Here is a 12,701-nt window from a genome sequence, read left to right as displayed (position 1 = left end):
TACTTTTACTTCACTACAATTATTTAGTACTAGTTACTTTGGCGATTTAAATTTTGATTAGAAAACATAAATTAACCACTTCAACCCTATACATTTTGGCCATTTGAAAATAGCCGATCTACAAGCTCACAATGCGTCGCAACGTGACACATTGTGAACTTGTAGATCTGCTATTTTCAATAGACCTTGTACACATTTTGAACTTGTGAAATGGGACATTCTGCAATACTTTTACTTTTACTTTTAGTACTTTAAGTACATTTTGATGCCGATACTTTTGTACTTTTACTCAAGTACATTTTCAATTCCGTACTTTTACTTGTATCAGAGTAGTTCTAAATTGCAGTATTGGTAGTAGTAAAACAATTGAGTACTTTTCCCACCACTGTATGCCTATCCGTTGGCCAGGTACAGTAGTGACTCATCACAATCAACTTTATTTATAGAGCAACCCCAAAAAGTTTGAGTTTTATTATTCCGCCCCTTGGGAGGTCATGATGTGGGTCAATACATCATCATCATCATTATACTGTACTAATTAAGCAACCACACTTGAAATTTCCCTTGAATGTATTATTTAACAGTGTTGCAGATTATTTTGTTCTTCAAGGATATATATACTGTTACTGTATAGCTTCTATTTATCTCATGTTTTATTGGCATTGAACCAAAAAGCTGAGGTTTGAAATCAGCAATTCGCTCATGGCATCAGTATTGGGTGGCAGGCAGCTACAGTATAGAGCTATACAAAACCGTTATGATGTGGTTATGCCATACAGGGAAAAAACCCCCAAAAAACAGGAAGGAAGGAACTTGGAAGGCTAACTTGTGGTTGATAAATCTACAAACCGACTCTTCTGTGCCCAAAGAAACCATGCAGGTCTTTAACCCATTCTGACCGGGCACCCATTTTGGTGTTGGCATCATGTTATGCTTTAGCTATTGAAAAATAGCAGATCTACAAGCTCATATCGCGCCACCGAGTGGCGCGATACGAGCTTGTAGGTCTGCTATTTTAAAAAAATTCGAAGAACGACTGACATTTTTAGAATCTGATCTCAGGTCAGAATGGGTTCATCAGACCAGTGTGTGTCCAGTGGAAACCTCGTATGAATCTGATCTCAGGTCAGAATGGGTTAAGTGAAATAATGTAATATTTTTAGACAAGAAAACAACATCAATACCAAAACAATGTACAGCAATATAATCATGACCAAAAACAAAGAAATACAGGTCCTACTGTGCTGGTAACAGTGCACTGCTTGGTATACAGTACATGGGTGGGTAACTAACTATGCAAGTAGTGGTTAGAAATGAGAATTAGTGGGGAAGTGTGGGGTGGGGCTGTTAGACCTTGAACATGTACCGCAAACAACTGCTGCTGCCTTAAATAAAGGACCTTCACTTGTACTTCACACTGTAGGAGCATCTGGCATATCATATCCCACCAAGGTAAGGTGTGAAATTATAAACACAACTACACCCAATTTACCGTTTAGTTTAACTTGTGAGAGCATGCATCATTTTTGAGTAGATGCAAATATTTACACATTGTACAGTATCACAAATAGTAGATATTTATAGTACTACATGTAGAGTCAGACTGTTAGGCTATGCATATATAATAAGGTGCATGAAAATGTAACATCATGCTCAGAATCTTTTACCCACCTATTGTAACTGCCACAGTGAAGCAAAGCAAGGCAACTTTATTTTACAGCACCTTTCATAGACCGGGGCAACTTAAAGTGTTCATGTCAAAAACCCCTAAATGAATATTTCTGAATATCTGAATAAAATCACATAGCCTACAATCAAAGTGCAGCAGTGCACTCTGATTGTAGAAAGGGACACTAATAAAATAGATAGTGCTGGTGCCAATTGAAGCTTAAACTAAGTTTAGGCATATGATGTTCCTACTTAGATAAGAGACAACACACCCACTCTAGCCATTTAATACAATAAAATAATTGTGAAACTTCTTTAAAAGGAAGTTGCGTTTGTTCTTCAACTATAAACTATAGTTACAAAGTATCGTGAATAGTATTATAGTATAGATGTAGGTCTTCTCAACATTTTTTGTTGTCACTACTCACTGCTTCAAGAAATCCAACATTTCTAGTTCACTTTCACCACCTGATTGTTGTTTTTGGTTACAGGCAGCTCATAATATCCAAACAGATAATCTGTAGACATATTGGGACGCACCCAGACGCAACCACATTCCCAGGTTTCTTTCAAAATCTGGTGGGAAAGCGGGAAAATAAATAAATAATCTAGCGGTGCACTCAATCTCTCGTGTGGGAGCACACCAAGGGGGATTATTTCTTAATCCAATTTATCAAAATGCATTTTCAGCCTAATAGGAGTTTATGAGGGTGTCAAGTTTGTGAGGATGTCTAATTAATCTCTTTTGAGTCCCAAAATGAAAGCGGACCCGTCTTTATTTTAACCTTAAAATGATATGATATATGACAGTACTTTATTATCAGTTTGCCCTGAAATTTGTCTTGCGACCCAGCGGCCTTGTATGCAACACATATACACACATTTGACATAACACAAAACAGAAAAGAAAGGAAACAATGTTGCATATAGCTCACGTGTGACATAACCCCAAAACCTGGATATCCACTTACATTTCTGAATTTCGGGTTTCTGAACTTCCCACAGCCCTCCTATGAGACACAGACAGGGTAGAAAAAATTGTGCCATTTTATCATGATTATCAGTCAGGACCTATTATATGAAGATAGGTTGAAAAGTGGTGAAGTGGTCCTTTAACAATTAAAAAACAATGTAAAATCCTTCACACATATTTGAGAATACAGGAATACTACATCAATCTACTTAAGATGGAGACTTTCCCCAGTGAATGCCCTCATATGTTCTGTTGTGATAAAAATGCAAAAGGATATATTTGACCCCTCTAACCTAAGCATCTTTCTTGCAGGAGTCGCATATTTGCTATACTATGTGCAGTGTGCTTCTGGACTGCCTGGAATATATACCTGAGCATCAATGCCTACCTCTACGACTACATCCTTACCCATCCTCCTCATCATTATCCTCTTCTCCTCATATCTGCTCCACCGCAACTTGTGGGACCAAAACCGTCACATGAAGCATCAGCGTCGTCCAGATGCCCTTCGAAAGAACCTCACCGTTCTTCTGTGGCACTGGCCGTTTGGTCGCTCGTACAGCCTCACGGGAGACACGTGCAGGGAGATGTACAACATCAGCAACTGTTTCCTGAGTGACAACTCCTCTGTCATCTCCACAGCCGATGTGGTGGTCTTCCACCATCATGAGCTGAGGACAGGGCGCTCCTCCCTGCCTCTCCACCTCCGTCGCACGGCCTCCCAGCATTGGGTGTGGCTGTCATTGGAACCACCCATCCACAATGGAAACCTCGCCCGTTACAATGGCCTCTTCAACTGGACCATGAGCTACCGCCGCGATGCCGACATATTCATACCTTACGGAAAGACAATTCCAAGGAGTGGCTACATGCCCGTTGTGGTCCCTCAAAACCGGTCTTGCCTTGTGAGCTGGGTGGTCAGCGTAAACAGATCCAAACAGGTGCGGACAGGTGTTTATCAAAGTCTAAAGAAACATGTCCCCATCGAGGTGTATGGACGCTGGAACAAGAGACCCCTGTCAGACAAAGACCTGCTGCCTACGATTGCACACTGTCATTTCTACCTGGCAATGGAGAACTCTAGAAGCACTGACTATATTAGTGAGAAGTTATGGAGAAATGCCTTCCAAGCTGGAGTGGTGCCGGTGGTTCTTGGCCCCAACAGGCCTACATATGAGGCCCTGGCACCTCCTGGCTCCTTCATCCATGTGGATGATTTTAACAGCACTGCAGAGCTGGCTGCTTATATCAAGAACCTCTCTTCAGATAGGAAGGCCTATGAGGTGTATTTCAAATGGCACCGTACTCACAGTATCAAGACCTATACTGACTGGAGAGAAAGACTGTGCCAAATCTGTGTAAACTACAATAGATTACCAACTCACAAGGTGTACTATGAGCTGGACAAATGGGCTAATAGCTAGGAAACAATTTGTCTTTTGGTATGTTAGGATCACTGAAACATATTGATTGTATGAGCATTTGCAAAGCTGAATTTGATATAAATCTGAGATAACAAGCCTGTCCACAATGCATGTGTGGCAAGCTATTGTAATAACTCCAGTCCTGTCTGCTCACATGCACATGCATCACATACATTTTTGGGGGCTTTTTTTTAGACTGAGAGGAAATGGGGAGAGAGAGATGGGGAATGACACGCAGCAAAGGTCGTCAGGATTTTGAATAGTTTTCAGTGTAGTTTTAGTCGACTAAATCTACAGTTGATTTAGTCGACTAACATGTGTTTTGGTGGGCCTTGATGCTGTAGTAATGACTGATTTTATCTACAAGTTCACAATGCGAATGTGAACTTGTAGATCGGCTATTTTCAGCATGCAACCAACTAACCAAGTGTAAAATTACTTATACTGGATCTCTTGTCCACTAGTCCCTTCCTAACATTTGAGTCTAGTTTTTATTTGTTGACGAAATTGTCAGTATATTTATAGTCTTAGTTTTAGTCATCATAGCTTAGTTTTCATATAGTTTCCATTTAGTTTCAGTCAGTGAACACTAGCCACCTGCAGGCCGTGACTGGCATGGCATGTTTGATGGACGGATTCACAGTGCCCAAGTCTAGAATACAGTATACTATACAGTCAGTGATATCATATCACCCTTATATACCTTTAGATATCGCAGACATTAAAGGTAAAAATGCACTTAAAAAATAGGCATAATATTATTGATCATTCGTGATAATTGTTTATTTCACAACCATTGAATAACTTGACATTTTGTTGGTGTAAATACCAAATCAAGTATGTCTCTATAATTAGGGCCAGGCCTATTCTGTCTCTATATGAAAGGGAAGTACTTTAATGCTCACTCACGCAGTCAATACCAGTGCATAATTGCTTTATTTCATTATTTTCTATTTTGTTCACTCATTAACAGTGTTTATTTGCTTCATTCTATTTTATTTTTGTATTATTTTCTCTGTTACATTAGTAACATAAGCAAGTATTTTGCTTTAGTGTATTCTATGTTTGTATATTGTTCGGTGTAGCCGTTACCATTTGTAACAAGGAGGAACCCTAAATAAACCAAACTAAACCAAGCCAAATGGCATGCTCTGTAAACCCGCTAAAACACAGCTGAAACAATGGTAACACCTACTGGTCATCGATTGTTATTACACAGGTGTTGACCTGAGGCACTTGCCCCAATGCCCATGTTCCACTTGCCCAAAGTAAATCGTCCATTATAAAATTATAGGTAAAATCTGAATTACAGGTTCAATTTAACACTTTTTTACTTCCCGGGGCTGTGCAATAATACCCATTTATTTTATGCCAAATACCTACATAGCTATGAATGTGACTATAGGGGTTCACACATTCACAACTGTGAAAACAGCACATATTAGGTAAACAACGTAGTTTACATCCCACAGAACAGAAGACAGAGTGCTCTGGCCACGCTTTTTGGCGTTTAGACCGATATCACGTGTTGCGTTTATAGACGGATGCGTCCACTCTCAAATCGAGCACTTGCCTGGTCGGGCAACCTGAATAGAAAGAAAACTCCACATGACCAAAAGTTTTATTTTACCTGCCAGGGGCAGGAGAGAAGCCATTTAGTGTCAACGCCTGATTACAGATACATCTGTAAATAGTTTGAAAGCTATGGGTAACTTTGTAGTGTCAGTTGTAGACATCTGATAGCAGCACTAAAGTTAAAATTCATATACCTCTAATATAGTGGGTCGGACCAAAGTTGTCAGTGGTGCTCAACCTTTTTCATGTCAAGCACCCCCAGAAGTATCTGTATTTGGACCCCCCATCTGAAAATTCTGTTCCAGGGACCCCCAAGAAGCAAAGATTTTACTTCAAAATGTTCACCCGCGCCACAAGCTTGTAGATCTGATATTTTTCAATAGCCAAAGTATAACATAACAAGGCTTAAAACACCAACAGGGGTTCCCGTCGTGAATGGGTATAACTTTTAATCCAAAACGTATTCCTTTCCTCCCACAGATCACACAGCAGACCACACCGAAGTCACTCCCACTAATAGAAATGTTTATTTCTTTAATTTCCTTCTCCATCCCACTGCATGCTGAACAATAATGTTGGTGGTAAAAAGAAGAGTACTGAGTCATCTCCCAGTGAATATATAACTTAACGTGTTCAAATAAAACAGTCTCTAGAGGCTCCGTCATAACAAGAGAGCATGAATCAACAGGAGGACAAAATGGTCAAAACCAAACGAAGGCATGAAAGCAGCTCAATCCTAACAGTTATCTTGTTTTAATATCATCAACATTGGAAAATATATGAATAAAACACTGAATAAATTAAAATGATGAATGAAAATGTGAAAATTTTAAACAATTTCCAATTCACTCAACAATAAATCTATACACCAATTAAGCGAGTGGATTAGACTCCGTTAAATGGTCATCGTCCTCCATCCGGTGTTGTTCAACAAGCTTGACGGAAGTCTTTTAAAACACAGTTTAAGATCACCTGACATGGCAATACACTCCCCCAGTGTCTACTGTAGATATATAAAGATATTGTTTCTTTTGAAGTCATCACACTGGAGTATCCATCTCTTTTACAGGTCATGTACAGAAGTGTGGGAGAGCTGAGAAGTTGAAAAGCAGTAGGAATAGGTCGGATTGAGGAGCTACATTGCAGGCAGCAGCTTTCCTGAGAGACGACAGTAGGACACTTTTAAAAGAAAGGCTTCCTAACACATTTCTGAATGCATTTCCAAATGGTTTCCCCATGGTTGTTTACAGACCTACACTTTTAGAATACATCTTTAGAATAAGCTTTGGAGATTATTTTATTTGATCGTCATTCAGTAGTACACAGTCAAATCCTCTGTGCTAATTTAACTCCAAGAGTGTACAAATATACATAATAATACACTCTCTGAATAACAAAATGATAAAATTACACTGCGGAGTTTTCTGCGCATGTTACAGGATCAAAGTGGCTGGGTAATGGTGCAGTCAACAAAGTCAGGTTTGTTGTGGAAAGGCTCCATATAGGCTCCGTATACCATGACACATATGTCAAATTATAGTGGGGATACAAATACTAAATCGAATTTGCAGTCATTGTATTGTGATTCGACAAGATTTGTTCCAGAGTTCTCTGTGCAATGATTGGCATGATTTCTTCTTTTTTGTTTTTGGAGAAAATATATGTTTTTAGTAAGGTAGGAAGGTACTGCAGGGAGGAACCCACGGAATAGTCAACACAGAGAAACAAAAATAAAGACATAAAAAGGTTCAATATCTGACACGGCACTCTGGAATCTAGAGGAACGTGTAGACACAGTCGGACACATTGGTTTAAGTGACAGGTACCATTTTCTTTCCTGCGCACGTTTTAGCAGCTATATACAGAAGATCACAGACCATGGGGACAAGCCATGTTAGTCAAATCTATGTACACGAGGAGATCTCTCTGTTTCAGAGTTTAGATAGGTAAAAGAATTTTCAAATTCCTTTGAAATCATTCAAGTTAAATTCATCTATATATATATATATATATATACGTATATAAATATCATAATCAAGTTTGCACAAGAAACTTGTAAGTGTGGTCAATGCATATCGACTTCCAGTTGTCATAACACAGCGTCATCAATTCATTTCATGCATAGAGGAACTAGACTGAGATTACGATGGCTACATTAACAGTGTTTACAAACAACGTCCATTGCGTGTGTGTGTGTGTGCGTGTGTGTGTGTGTGTGTGTGTGTGTGTGTGTGTGTGTGTGTGTGTGTGTGTGCGTGTGTGTGTGGGGGGGGGGGTGTGTGTGTGTTGTCGTGTCCATGAAATAGATGAATAAAAACACATCCGTTCTTAAAAAGTACTAAACTTAAACCGTGGTAGTGAGACATTTTATATTTCCTCCGGTCAATATGAATCAAGTCATTAGAGAGAAGCAGCTATCTTGATGGAGACACTTCACTCTGGTTTCATTGGCATCTAAAGAAATTGCACTATACCCATTACCTTCCACTTTGTACACACCCAACCCCACGCCCCACAGGAAGAGTCATAGCTCCTGGTCCAGCGCGTTAGCGAGTTCCCTCCTAAGGCCCTGCCGGGAATGCCTCTGCTTCACACCAACAGAAAGTTCCACTGCCATTCCGAGGGGTCCGACTTGAGTAAAAAATAAACTAAACTACTTTGCTACTTACCGAAACTTACCGTTTTGTGTCGGTAAGGATATTATACAGAGAGGCTGGGGTCCTGAGAGGCTTCCAAGCCTGGAGAGTAGAGTTTGAACAACACAAAACAGTCATTGTTTCGTTAAGTAGCAATGTAGTTTAGTTTATTTTTTGACTAAAGTCGGACCCCTCGAGCGGAAGTGGAACTTTGTTGGTGTGAAGTAGAGGTGTGCCTGGCAGGGCGTTGGAGAGAACTCGCTAACTAACGCACTGGACCAGGGCTAGACAAGTCATAGCTATATCAACAGAGGATGCAACAGTCAATACAAACATTCCGTCAGACAAAGAGTATTCCTGACCTTAAGTTCCGTTGATATGAATACTGTTATTATACGATGAGCAACAAAAATAGCCAATATACAAGCTTGTAGATCTGCTATTTTTGAAACACTTTTCCGACTTTAAATGCCTAATGTCCAAAATAGGAATGCACGTTGAAAATGGCTAGAGGAGGAGGAGGAGGGGGGGGGGGGGGGGTAGTAAACGAAAATAAATACAAGGTTTAAAAAAATATATATACACCGGTATATAAAAAAAGAAAGAAGACTGTATCGCCGGACACAAGGGAATGACATCTTGTCTGTGTCACCGTGCGAATGGGAGGTGTTGGTCCCAGAGTTGAGTACTGTCTGACAGAAGAGAAATAAAAGGCCAGTAGCCAATGTCCTATTTTCTGCCTTCTGCTCCTCCCAATCCAACATTTAAATTACATCTCGTCCTGGCGCACACTGCACTGATGTTGTTGTTGTTGTGTGTGCGAGTACATAGGTATATAAATGAGTATGAGGACAGCTCATTGGGTAGGGCGTAGTGTGTATAATGCGTGGGGGTGTGAGTGTGTGCGCGACGTGCATGTGGTGGGATTGTGTGTCGTGTCGTGAATTTCAGAAAGTTACTTATGGAACCTCTGATGGTAAAGGGTAGAGTCGTCGAACAACGGGTTCTTCACCTCCATTTCCCCCGTCTGCAAAGAAGACATGAAGGAGTTGAGTATACTATCACCAGTAAGACGCGCAAACGCGGGAAGCGAACGCAGCTCGTACATATTTGGGTTTTGGACGTATAGCTGCTTTGGGGACTCCTTATATGGTTATGGCTGAGTCATGGTGACGTAATCACTCAGCTCCCATATATGGGCACAAAAGCGGGACAGACACACACACACACACAGACACACAGACAGACATGATCTGCTAGGTCTCATAGTAAGTGCGTTCGCAAATTAAAAAATAAATAACTATGCAAAAACAGGCAAAAAAAGGAAGGTTCATTACAATAGGCATTACATTGGAACTACAATTCAAAATAATTGAATTAACCAGTAACCACTCTATACCAATCTTGCCTTACCCCTTATCCCTAAACTTATTTGCCTTTTTTTTCTTTCTTTTTTTTTACCATTTTGAAAAGAATAAAAAATAAATAATAATTCAAATAGCCAATCTACAAGCTCACAATGTGTCAATGCAGATCGGCTAGTTGAACTATTTTAAAATGTTTTTCAAACTACTACAAAATGGCATATACGTTTAGTTTAGGAATAAGGGCTGGTAACGTGTTGCAATGTTATTATATCCCTAGAATAGGAAAGCGAGAGTTAACATTTATACTAAATGCATTACAAAAGACCCCATCTTAAAATAAATTGCCATGGACGTACAAAATGAAAGTTACCAGAAACTAAATACTTGGCACGGACAAGGCCAGGTCACATTAGCAGTGTTGATTTAGTCGACTCTAAAACTAAGACGAAAAATGTTCGTCGACTACCTTTTTCCACTGACGAAAACTAAATGGAAACTAAATGAAAACTAAGCTATGATGACGAAACTAAGACTAAATATATTGACAATTTCGTCAACAAATACAAACAAATACAAACAAATAGGAAGGAACTAGTGGACAAGAGATCCACTATAAGTCACTTTACACTTGGTTGCATGCTGAAAATAGCCGATCTACAAGCTCACAACGCGTCGCGCTGTGACGCGCTGTGAGCTTGTAGATCGGCTATTTTCAGCAAGTATAAAATCAGTTATTACAACACTGCACATTACTCTGTGTACGGACATATTGATGACCCCTGATTAGTGCTGCACGATAGTGAATCTCGATTTTCCTCCACAAGAATTGATATCACGATTGTCTTTTTTTCTATATCAGTGGTTCTCAATATTTCATGTCAAAGACCCCAAAGATTACATGTAATATGCCGCCGACACCCCCCCCCCCCCCCCCCCCCCATCTGAAAATATGTTGTTCCAGGGACGCCCCAGAAGCAAAGATTTGAGTTAAAAACTGAAACTCTGCTAGAATATATATTCAAAGATTTGAGGCACATTTTCACGATTTAAGTTCACTCGGTGCCGCGCTATGAGCTTGTAGATCTGCTATTTTTCAATAGCTAAAGTATAACGCAGGGCTTAAAGCCAAAAACAATCCCAAGACTGAAAATGTGTTTTTGCAAATCTGCACTGATCTCATTAAATGACCCCTATGAGATCCTCAGGACTGAAATCAGTCCCCAGGACTGAGAACTTTAAGCCCTAGCTTTAAAACACCAAAAGGGGTTCCCGCCCAAAATGGGTTTATACAAAGTGCAACAGTTAGTTACTCACGGGGGCAAGTCCAGGGCACTCGTACACTGTGAAATCTCCATCCTCATTCTCCTCGTCTGATGTAGCCCCCGAGTCCGAAACCTTTGGCTCATCTCTTTGTCTGGAGAAGGACACACGCACACAGTTTAACAATTAGTTTCTACTCCACCACATACTTTAGGTGCAAGTAAAGCTTGGATACTGTATGTCCTCATGATACAACACGCACTCCATGGGCACAAGTAGCGGCGGCTCCGCCATATATGGCTGCAGAGACAGCACAGTCCTCTCTAGAACACACACACACACACACACCCCGGGAGGGATGAGTCCCCGTTTTTCCTACCCGATTTCGCACCAGTGAGGGGTGGGATGCAATGATAGTCAACGGCAGCGCGTTCATGTGTTTGGGCCCAATCCATCCCAGAATGCACTCTGTTCCTACCCGGAAGGAGGAGTGAAATCGCCTCATGCGCTTTTGAGCAACTTAATGCCAGTGGATGGGAGGAGAAATCCGGTGCCGTCTCTATACTCTAAGGTTCTAACTTCTACCCAAGAGGAAAATTAGCAAGAGAGGCCAACTTTGCTTTACTTCCCGTATCTGCGTGAGGTGGGCGGTAACATTATTAGGAGACGGGAAGAATGTTGGAGTCTATTAATTTCCAATGGGCGAATGAACGTGAACACAGCTTCTGAACCATTCCTTAACTCCATGGTCACTGAACTAAATGCTGGACCCAATCATCACAAAGCACACAATATTTACAAGATATTCATACTAAAATGGCTTCTTTTAGCGAGACAAATCAGGAGAATTCTTGCTTTTCCCCGACCTCCCGGGGAGAAGCAAACCACGCCTACTATATTTAGGAGACCATTTGTAGGCTTTGGGTACCATTTTGCCTATAGTGGCTCCAATGAAGTTTGCCCATCTTCATAAATAGACCATCTTTGGCTCTACTCACTTCTCCAGGGACAGCATCTGTTGTTTCTGGTGTTGGTAGTGGTACATCTGAGCGCTGTGGGCCAGCTTCTTATCTCCAGGGTGTTCATAGCTGTACATCTGAGTGCTGTGGGCCAGCTTCTTATCTCCAGGCTGTGGAACGTCACATGATACAAATGTCACTCCGTGTGGGCATGAGAAAAGCTGTGGTCTTTAATCTAAAACCAGCAGTGGAGGAAAAAGTACTCAATTGTTTTACTTAAGTAAAAGTACCAATACTGCAATTTAGAAGTACTTCGTTACAAGTAAAAGTACGGAATCAAATCATCAAAATGTACTTAAAGTACTAAAAGTAAAAGTATTCATATTGCAGAATGTGCCATTTCACAAATTCAAAATGTGTAGAAAATCTATTGAAAATAGCCGATCTATAAGCTCTCAATGCGTCGCAACGCTGAATTATTTGTATTAATTGGGTGTTCCATGATGCTGGTTTGAAGCACGGCTAGAAGGCTGTTTCAACCAATCAGATTGCTTCCTCAAAACGACCTGTTGTATAATGAGCAGTTACCACTAACACATGCTTCATCTCGCTTATACCACGGCGAACTTGCAACTTGCAACATCTCCATAAACGGCAGAAATATTGCAGCAATGTTGCAAACTTGCAATAGAATGTGTAGTACATCACAACATGTAGGTTGTCTTTGAACTTATTTCTCAGCAATGTAAAATAAAGGTATTTATTTACACTTTTGTTTGGTACAAAACTACAGAGGTGATCTGCTTTTTATCCTCCGTCTAAGGGAAGACACGGGTCAC

At 40.4% G+C, this 12,701-nt stretch overlaps 2 protein-coding genes across 2 annotated transcripts in view; one reads left to right on the top strand and one right to left on the bottom strand.

Annotated features, from left to right (window-relative positions):
- Window positions 1-3,162: 3,162 nt before the first annotated feature.
- On the top strand, window positions 3,163-4,065 carry LOC308317195 (alpha-(1,3)-fucosyltransferase 7; the record flags this gene model as incomplete). Its single annotated transcript, XM_080766051.1, has 1 exon — window positions 3,163-4,065. Exon 1 carries the CDS (start codon window positions 3,229-3,231, stop codon window positions 4,063-4,065), a length of 837 nt encoding a protein of 278 aa, XP_080622177.1. The 5' UTR covers window positions 3,163-3,228.
- Window positions 4,066-6,570: 2,505 nt separating this feature from the next.
- npdc1b (neural proliferation, differentiation and control, 1b) overlaps window positions 6,571-12,701 on the bottom strand; it is a gene marked incomplete at its 5' end in the record, with an annotated part of 43,813 nt that continues 37,682 nt past the window's right edge. Inside the window, 4 exons of the mRNA XM_080765809.1 lie at window positions 6,571-6,798; window positions 9,245-9,303; window positions 10,958-11,057; window positions 11,902-12,032. Of these exons, the coding sequence (XP_080621935.1) occupies window positions 6,711-6,798; window positions 9,245-9,303; window positions 10,958-11,057; window positions 11,902-12,032 (378 nt within the window). The 3' untranslated portion in view covers window positions 6,571-6,710. The remainder of the gene's footprint in view (window positions 6,799-9,244; window positions 9,304-10,957; window positions 11,058-11,901; window positions 12,033-12,701) is intronic.

The sequence above is a fragment of the Protomyctophum bolini genome, assembly GCF_963924005.1.
Source record: "Protomyctophum bolini genome assembly, chromosome: 6".
Taxonomy (NCBI): Eukaryota; Metazoa; Chordata; class Actinopteri; order Myctophiformes; family Myctophidae; genus Protomyctophum; species Protomyctophum bolini.
Note: the sequence above shows the minus strand (reverse complement) of the source record. Positions and strands in the feature narration are given on the sequence as shown.